This window comes from Primulina tabacum, chromosome 4 (assembly GCF_025594145.1).
Source record: "Primulina tabacum isolate GXHZ01 chromosome 4, ASM2559414v2, whole genome shotgun sequence".
Lineage (NCBI taxonomy): Eukaryota > Viridiplantae > Streptophyta > Magnoliopsida > Lamiales > Gesneriaceae > Primulina > Primulina tabacum.
This window is the reverse complement of record NC_134553.1, coordinates 9,961,158-9,971,131: the sequence shown is the minus strand read 5'-3', so window position 1 is coordinate 9,971,131 and position 9,974 is coordinate 9,961,158. Positions and strand designations below refer to the sequence as shown.

The 9,974-nt window shown below is 38.3% G+C and overlaps 1 protein-coding gene across 3 annotated transcripts; it reads left to right on the top strand.

Moving 5' to 3' along the window:
• Positions 1-518: 518 nt before the first annotated feature.
• Positions 519-9,609, top strand: LOC142543066 (PH, RCC1 and FYVE domains-containing protein 1-like). 3 transcript variants are annotated; one of them, XM_075650067.1, is made up of 10 exons: positions 519-968; positions 1,901-1,987; positions 2,747-2,836; positions 3,395-3,475; positions 3,594-3,788; positions 3,921-6,059; positions 6,879-7,025; positions 8,285-8,664; positions 9,082-9,232; positions 9,325-9,609. In XM_075650067.1, exons 1-9 carry the CDS (start codon positions 912-914, stop codon positions 9,212-9,214), a joined length of 3,309 nt encoding a protein of 1,102 aa, XP_075506182.1. In that variant the 5' UTR covers positions 519-911; the 3' UTR covers positions 9,215-9,232; positions 9,325-9,609. The 3 variants fall into 3 exon arrangements, with proteins under 3 accessions (XP_075506182.1, XP_075506183.1, XP_075506181.1); XM_075650068.1 differs by having other exon boundaries at positions 3,924-6,059; positions 9,082-9,609; XM_075650066.1 differs by having other exon boundaries at positions 9,082-9,609.
• Positions 9,610-9,974: the final 365 nt, after the last annotated feature.

Sequence of the window (9,974 nt, the reverse complement as noted above, 5' to 3'; positions counted from 1 at the left end):
TATATATTTTAACATTTTTTTCCTTTTTTTATGGGTCACGAGCGTTTACTTCTTTTAAGAATGCAAAATTTATGAGACGATTTCATGAGTTAATTTTGTAACATGTCTCCAACTCAACCCGATTCTTGAAAAATTATTAATTTTTATGTTAAAATATTACTTTTCACTTTTTTTAGTATGAATCTGATTCATTTATTTACAAAAATAGATTCATGAGATTATATACCTATTTCTTTTAGACTAAGTCTCTCGTGAGACGATTTCGCTAATCTTTATCTGTGAAACAGATCGACCCTATCGATATTCACAATAAAAAGTAATATTCTTAGCATAAAAAGTAATACTTTTTCATAGATGATCCAAATAAGAGATCTGTCTCATAAAATATGACACGTGAGATCGTTTCACGTAAGTTTTTGTATTTTTTTTTTATGAATGAGCTTAGATTAGAAATTTTAAAATTTCTTGTTTGGGAAGCTAATTAAATTTAAAAGAGAAGAAACGTGCTATTAGTCTCTTCCTTTCTTTTTTCTACCACTCCACTCCGTCTCCCTCACATGCACATCTTCACACATGTGCTGTTATAATCATCGACCAGAATCCATTGAGAATCATCACGTCCACCTGCGCCGTTCGAGCTATCGCAGCAGCCCATTTCGCCAGTCTTCCACTTCGTTTTCGATGGCTACTTCGTTGAATAGGTAGTTGATTTTCCTTTCGAGCTGTACCGGTTGCATTCGGTGTAATTGTCGCGGTTCTGATCCTACATGTTGAATTGGAAGTAAAAGGGGAGGAGAAACGGAGCAAGTCCTGGGCAAGCGTGAATGATTGGATGGATTGGGGGGTTTAGGGTTTGTTTGGGAAATTTGGAGCTGGGTTTCTGAATTCTGATATCTGGGAACAACGATAGGATGAGCAACTCTGATGTCAGTAGAGTCGGTGGGCCAGTGGAGAGAGACATCGAGCTGGTGAGATTTCTTGAATTTAATGAGTGTGGAGTTGGTACGTTTGAGCTACTTTCAGTTGAATCGTGTAATCTTTTGTTCAGCAGATCTACTGTGCCTTTTGTTCTGTTATTTTTGCTGATTTGAGTGGTTGGTGATTAATCGTATTTATGACTTCCTATTTTGGTCGAAAATTTTAATTGCGCCGGTGTTACATTTGTGATGTTTGCCGCAAGGAGTCTGAAATTTTTTTATCTTATGATGTGGATTTGTGAATGTATTTGGAGAAGTTCGACAGTGACATGCCTGGAATTTGGAAGTTTTGCAAATGTGTTTGCCCATTCAATATTTTTTTACTCCAGAAGTTAATTTCATGCATATAAAATCTTTGTGAATGAATCACGAGATCAGATATGGGAAAGAGATTTGAGACGTGTATTGCAGAAATGGGAATTTAAGAAACATTACGACATTTTGACTATGTCTCTAAATTACATTCTTCTGCACTCCTGTTCACATACAATGAGTAGTGTGCGGCTTCAATATTCCATCTCTCATTCTATTTTCGATTATTATTCTGGCATTGTTATCAATTGTATCAAACTGTGATTTAAGATGTTGCTTCAACTTAAAAAACAATCTATCTTGTAACAAGTGTAACAACTTAATTCTTTTAAATCTAGCATTTTAAGTTGTAATGATTAATTTCTGTGAATATTTCTATTTATTTGTGAACATTTATGCAAAATTCTCATTTTCTTTACCAATTTTAGGCAGATTTTCTTTTAGATTGTCAACATCAGTTATTGGTACTTCGCTATCTTTCTTTTTGTAGGTTGTGACAATACTTGATCATTATGTTCTTTCGCAAAGTATGCTGACCGTGCTTAACATTTATTTTAGATCTAGACAAGTATCTATAAAATAAGCAGGCTATTGGCTGATCTTTTTTACAGGCCATTACCGCACTTAAAAAAGGTGCATACTTACTCAAGTATGGAAGAAGAGGAAAGCCTAAGTTTTGTCCATTCCGGCTGGCTAATGTAAGGTTCTGTGAAGTTTCTTGATGTGGTGCATTTGGGGTTTTGTATGTTACAATTTTGTTTATAAATTGAGCCTGGGATGAAGTCTCATCCATTCCTAAGTCTCCGACGCATAAATTTTATGTAAAACTTCTTGTTTGTAATTACCATGCTTGTTGTGATCTGAGTTCCAAAACTTGTTTTCACTGTAATAAATGCATGCAATAGGCTTGTATAACATGAATACTCACTCTCCTAATCAAATGATAGTCTAATATTAATTTACCAACGTTTCATGATTGTCTGGAATTCAAAGTTTATTTCCATAATGTCATAATTATGAAGGTTGTTTTCTGTTTCCAAATTATTGCCCACTTTGAATAAATTCTGAGTCCTCAATCATAAATTTATGGGAATCATTTTGTCTATGTAGTCACGGGCTAATCTAGATAGCATGGAATGAGGCTTGATTATGTCTAGTTGAATGATAGTCTGGACAGCAGTCTGTCTCCTTGGCTCCAATTATCTTTTGTGAAGTGTTCTTTTGGTTTCGCTGCTAGAAGATGCTACGCTAATATACATTTTACCTATCTCTGGGAAAGCTTATTGTTGCATTTTGATGCAATTCATGAACCTGAAGGAATATTTTTAAATACAAAGGTTTTTCCATTCACTGGTTGATTCCCATTTTTCAAGTCATAATATATCAGTTTGTGTTTCTTCACTCGATGCAAATGCCTGACAAGACGCTGAAAGATCGCTTGACTGACTTGATTTCAGGATGAATCTGTTCTGATATGGTTCTCAGGTAAAGAAGAGAAACACCTTAAACTTGGCCATGTGTCCAGAATTATATCTGGTCAGAGAACTGTGAGTTTCCATATCTTCGTTGACGTTTATCATTGTTATGCTATACAGTGATATATCTCCAAATTTTGGTTTAAGTGTGGAGAGGATGAAAGGTCGAGAGCTAGGTCATGATTGGTAGATATTACCAATCACGGCTTGTATACAAGCTTTAAACATGTTATTGCATGATTTATAATGTCAAGAAAGATATCAGAAGTTACGTTCTTTCCAACAAATAAAAGATTTTTTGGATTAGTTGCACCAGAATTTTTTAGAGGTTGTAACTTTTCATTGAATTGCTCGAGTTATTAAGCTAGAACAATCATTGCTTCTGTCCTCTCTGTGATGGGCTGTTGTTAATAACGTGTCCTGGTTAAAAGGTCTCAAACATGATTTGATGGATTTGATGTTTAACTGAGGTGCCATATTACTGAATGGAGGTTTTTTTTTTTATGTGTAAATAGGAACTTATCTAACAAGACTATTATATGTTTGCTTCAATTTCTGATATTTTTCTGGTGAGTTTTGAATTCTCATTTTGGTACCCTGATTATTTATTGCTTTAACTTTATATTCCAGCCAATTTTTCAAAGGCACCCACGACCTGAGAAGGAGTATCAGTCCTTTTCACTTATATACAACGACAGATCACTAGATTTGGTAAGAGTCCCATTTCTTTCCTCAAAGTTCTTTTTGAGTCAATTGTCTGCTGTCTTTTGATTCTTGTCAAATGGCATTCCTTTATAAATTATGGTGTTTTATCCTCTTAATTTGGTAGATATGCAAGGACAAGGAAGAAGCAGAGGCATGGTTTAGTGGACTCAAGGCATTGATTTCACGTGGTCATCAGCGTAAGTGGAAATCTGAATCAAGGAATGATGGAGTTTCATCTGGAGCTAATAGCCCCAGAACATACACACGAAGAAGTTCTCCGCTACATTCTCCATTTGGAAGTGGCGATAGCTTGCAAAAGGTGGAGTGAATTTTTATTTAATCTGCTTCACATGGATGGCATATCTATTCTTATTTTAGATGTTCAAAAGACATCTACACAAGATAGCTTTTTTCCATTGGAAATGTTGAAATAATTCACTAGTCAATTCAGCAGGATGGACCTGATCAACTTCGCCTGCATAGTCCATGTGAAAGCCCTCCTAAATATGGTGGTCCGGATAAGACATTTTCAGATGTGATTTTATATGCTGTGCCTCCCAAGGGTTTCTTCCCCCCAGAATCTGCCAGTGCTTCTCTCCATTCACAGTCAACTGGTAACTCAGAAGGTTTACATAGTCACGTGAAAGGAATGGGGGTTGATGCCTTCAGAGTAAGTCTTTCTAGTGCTGTAAGTTCATCAAGTCAGGGTTCTGGTCATGATGACGGTGATACCTTGGGGGATGTTTTCTTTTGGGGGGAAGGCACTGGTGATGGTGTTATCGGTGGTGGACCACAAAGAGTGGGAAGTTGTCTTAGTGCTAAAATGGACTCTATGTTGCCCAAGGCATTGGAATCTGCTGTCGTATTGGATGTTCAGAATGTTGCTTGTGGTGGACGACATGCTGTCCTAGTGACTAAACAAGGAGAAATATTCTCTTGGGGGGAGGAATTGGGCGGTAGACTTGGTCATGGTGTAGATTCAGATGTATTGCATCCAAAGCTAATTGATACCCTGAGCAACACAAACATTGAACTTGTTGCATGTGGGGAAAATCATTCTTGTGCGGTCACACTTTCTGGTGATTTATACACTTGGGGTGATGGTCGTTTTGGAATTCTGGGGCATGGCAATGAAGTGAGTCATTGGGTACCTAAAAGGGTTAATGGACCACTGGAGGGAATACATGTTTCTTCTGTCTCATGTGGGCCATGGCATACCGCCGTTGTGACCTCTGCTGGGCAGTTGTTTACTTTTGGTGATGGAACTTTTGGGGTTCTTGGTCACGGAAATCGTCTAGGTGTTTCAAAGCCTAGAGAAGTGGAATCCTTAAAAGGTCTCCGTACTGTACGAGCAGCTTGCGGTGTTTGGCATACTTCTGCAGTTGTTGAAGTTATGGTTGAGAACTCAAACTCAAGTAATTGTTCTTCAGGCAAACTTTTTACATGGGGAGATGGGGACAAAGGTCGACTTGGACATGGTAACAAGGAAGCAAGACTTGTTCCAACCTGTGTTACTGCTCTAGTTGAACCGAACTTTTGCCAGGTTGCTTGTGGACACAGCTTGACAGTTGCTCTTACAACCTCTGGCCATGTATACACCATGGGAAGTCCTGTTTATGGGCAGCTTGGCCGCCCTCAAGCTGATGGGAAGCTCCCAGCACGTGTTGAAGGAAAACTTTTGAAGAGTCATGTGGAGGAGATAGCTTGTGGTGCCTATCATGTGGCCGTGTTGACTTCGAGAACTGAAGTTTATTCATGGGGGAAGGGAGCAAATGGGAGATTGGGTCATGGGGATACTGATGACAAAAATTCTCCAACCTTGGTGGACTCTCTGAAAGACAAACAGGTAAAAAGTATTTCTTGTGGAACTAATTTCACCACAGCCATCTGCCTACACAAATGGGTCTCAGGGATTGATCAGTCCATGTGCTCTGGATGCCGTTTACCATTTAATTTCAAAAGAAAACGCCACAATTGTTACAATTGTGGACTCGTGTTTTGTCATTCATGCAGCAGCAAAAAGTCGCAGAGGGCTTCTATGGCACCAAATCCTAACAAAGCATGCCGAGTTTGTGATAATTGTTTCAACAAATTGAAAAAAGCTCTTGAAATGGACTCATCGACTCACTCATCTGTTAGTAGGAGAGCGAGTATGAATCAGGGGATAAATGATATTGCAGAAAAAAATGAGAAGTTGGACACAATATCCCGTCCCTATCTAGCTAGATTCTCTTCAATAGAATCCTTGAAACAAGAGGAGAGCCGCTCTTCCAAAAGAAACAGAAAACCAGAATTCAGTAGCAGCCGTGTTTCACCTATCCCAAATGGAAGCTCCCAGTGGGGGGCACTTAATATCTCCAAGTCTTTAAACCCAGTATTTGGCTCATCAAAGAAGTTTTTCTCAGTTTCAGTTCCTGGATCAAGAATTGTTTCTCGAGCAACGTCGCCAATTTCAAGAAGGCTAAGCCCCCCTCGTTCTACCACACCAACTCCCACTTTAGGAGGACTTGCGTCTCCTAAGGTCGTGTTGAATGACACAAAAAGGATGAATGATAGCCTTGGTGAAGAAGTTCTTAAATTAAGATCGCAGGTACTACAAGTTTCTTCTTATAATTCACTTGGGCGGTTTTATATATATATTTTTGCACTCTTATTCTATTTTGATGCTTGCCGATGCATTGGAAGAGTTGAAATGCTTTTGAAATTATAAGAAATGGCCTTACAAGGCCTGCCATACTGGATGTCATGATGCTGAAGGGAGCACTCACCCGTGTAGATGGGTATTTAGACAATATATGACATTTTCGTTTTCTTGGGGTAGTGAATATGGGAGATGGGGAGCAATAATGCTTATATATTGTAGTAGTTTAGTAAGTTGAATTTAATTTCTTTCAATTATCCACTCCGCATGTGTGGAAATAAGAGGAATGGTTACAGTTAATGGAGACTGATGGAAAAAGCTTCATCCACATTTTAGTGAGGATGTGATCTGACGTGGCATTACAACTATTTAAGTTTTATGTTCATGGAGATAATGATCTATATAATTCATGGTGCATACGAGAATCCAACCTAACTCCTTTTGATGCTGCAAATAAAATAGTGAAGCATTAGATGTGGTTATTGTGTTGCAGGAAAATAGACTAGGGGTATACCGTATGCCATCCATTTTCTGGTCACCCTGATTTTTCATTGACTTTCTCCTTCCATGTTTGAATGGTGGAAGGTTGTTTCAGGAATTCTCATTTTGAAATAGACTACCGCTGGTATCTTTGTTTTGTACAGGATAAGTCTTTACAATGATTTGCATGACAATCCATCTATGATTATTGGATGCATTCCTGACACGCTATTTATTACCTGATCAGATGATACTGAAGTTTTAAATATTGACCCCCTTTCTCTTCAGTTGGCAAGTCTTTCCAGCAAGGCTCAATTTCAGGAGGTAGAGCTTGAAAGAACAACTAAACAGCTGAAGGAGGCAATAGCAATTGCAGGAGAAGAGGCTGCCAAATGCAAAGCCGCAAAAGAAGTGATAAAATCACTAACTGCGCAAGTAAGATGCACACTTTCTGGTCCTCAATTGATGGTTTGCAAGTTGTGGATTCGTTTGAATGTATTGATGAACTAAAGACATTCATCATCGTAAATATCTTTAGTAATGCAGTCGCTATACCATTACAGTGAAGTTAAGCTCAAACCAGATTGCTCTCTTTTGATTTTAGGTTCCATTTTGAGGAGTTAGGGATTCTTGTCGAACTACTTCTCGTTGAGCGCGCAACTACATTTAATCTTGCTGTGGGCGGTTTCCCTTTGAAATGTCCTTGCAAAAACCGTCGGGTGCCTCTTATGTTGTTCCATTTGGTGTATAAAGTTAAGCAAACTGATAAGTCCGCTTTCTATAAGCGATTTTGAGTAATGATCAACATTAGAGCAATATTGACACCTGATGGAGCTTTCCCATAGTCATTCACCCAGACTGACTCTTTAAACTTAACTTTGTCTATAACTATTGGGTTAGAACTTGTAGAATGACGGCCATACAAATTATATTCAGCATCAAAATACCTGTGTCTAGCATAGTTGTCAATAGCCCCCGTAGCCCTCGCTATAGCGAATAGCGTGGCGAAGCGACACCACATCGCTACGAATCGCTATGCGCCATGGACTTTGCAATAGCGCTCGCTATCCTCGCTATTGGCACCATAGTGACAATCACGATAGCTGAAATAGCGGCGCTATTGCAAAGCAAAGCTACATGCTTATTTTATGTCCTTTTTTTCTTCTAATTTTGGTTTTTTTGGCATGTACTTAGGTTTTTGCTGGAAATTATATTTTTCTGCATTTCTCGCTTTATTTTTGTGCCTTCTATAATATTTCAATGAAAAAACTTAAAAAAATTTCAGGTTTTAGTATTTTACAAAATGTTGATGGAATATTATGCTGGAAATTAAGATTTTTGAGTTGATGTTACTATATGTTATATATTATATATTTATATACTTGTAGCGCTTTACTTTCAAATAACCCTCGCTACGCTATTCGCTATGCGCTATAGCCACGGGCAACCTTTGCGCTACGGGGCGCTATGCGCGATTGACAACTATGGTGTCTAGAAAATTACTGTCAAGGAATTCATTGCTAATCTAGAACTTAGATAATAAATGCAAAATTGCTGGAAGATGGCGGACAGAAGAATTTATAAATTTTCGATGTAGTTCTTGATCATATTGGAAGAATTGTGAAAGACACCTATCTTTGTTGAATACTCTTTTGGTTGCTTTACTTGCTAACGATCTATTTTATCATCTGTAGCTGAAAGAAATGGCTGAAAGGCTTCCTCTTGGCTCTGCTAGAAACACCAAATCTCTGACTTTCGCTTCTCTTAGCTCTCCTTTATCAGTTGATGTTTCAAATGTGTACGTTGATCAGTTCAATTGTCAAATAAACGGCCAGGCACAGGAGTCTAATGAGTCAAACAACCTGCTTTCTAATTGGTCCAGCACTGCCAGTAATTGCAGTTTGGGTACCATCAGACAAAATCATACAGAAGCAATGACAAGAAATGGAAACAAAGCAAAAGAAAGTGATACTCATAATGAGAATGAATGGGTTGAGCAAGACGAGCCAGGTGTTTATATAACTCTTACCTCTCTACCTGGAGGGCGTAAAGATCTGAAGCGAGTCCGTTTCAGGTATGTCGCGTAGTGCTTTGCGCTCTTTCTTTTTTTCCCTTCCTTGAATATGGTTAGATGTAAACAAAGATGGAACATCTGTATTTGCATATTCTCTCAACTTAGCATGCATTTCTCCGGAGGACCCTAGCTTCAGGCCCAAAGCTTACAGCAAATACTGATTGGTTTATATGAATTCCTAAATAAAATCAATAATCATATATCAGTTTACGTATATTAGTAACTAATGACACTATTATATAAATTTTCTATAAGTTTACATTAGTTCATATCTGAAATACTGAGAAATCCCATATCTAGTTGCTAATCCACATCCATTCCCACCAACAAAAATCAAGTTTTGGCTGCAGAAATTATTATACTGCTACAATTAGTAAGTGAGTGAAAGTGAACATGTTTAGATGTGGTTGAATGCAGTCGGAAGCGATTTAGCGAGAAGCAAGCAGAACAATGGTGGGCTGAGAACCGGGCTAGAGTAAATGAACTGTATAATGTACGAGTGGTTGACAAATCAAGCATTGGCGTTGGAAGTGAAGACTTGGCACATTGACTGACATGCAGACCTCTAGTATGTACATCGAAATTTTTTCTTTCATATTCACCAAATACACGTCTTCTTCAGTCACAGGAACTGTCCCATCTGATCAAATATATGTTCAGCATTCGTCTTCCAGGGTAGGAAGCCAGGATTGCTATAAGAATACTAAGTAGAGGTTATTTTCTGATCTTTCATTCACTCCCCCGCTCACAACCACCATTTTTTAACCCCTGTTGGCGTCGTTAGTAGGATTAACGTTGTATTTTTTCCGTAAATGCCCCTTGTGTGTTGGGGGCATGAGTTGAGGATAAGAAATGTAAATTTTTGCTAATATGCTGGCTCTGATAAAGTGAGCAGCTTCCATGTAAATTTCATAACCAAATGCGCATTGAGTTTTCTGCTTTTCATTTTTAATTTTCCCACTGCTTGATCAGTAGTTTATTCGGTTAATTTTGTGTGCATAATGTTGACCAAGATATATGGAAGAAACGGAACAGATAGCTATGTGTAAAACCAGCAAATCAGTATAGTGAATTTTAACAGTAGTACAATGCTTAAAATAAACCAAATCGAGGCATGTAACTTGTACATTTTCCTTAAAACAGATTCGCCCCCTCCGGTATGTGTTCCGAGGTTTCAGCGAACGTCTGTTTCCCAGGATACAACGGGCAGAGAGTAGCAGCACAAAGCACTATGCCTGCGAACAAAAGCAGTACCTGAACTTTATCAGTGGACGGACCAGAAGCAGAACTGTTGCAAAATAAGCAGAAGC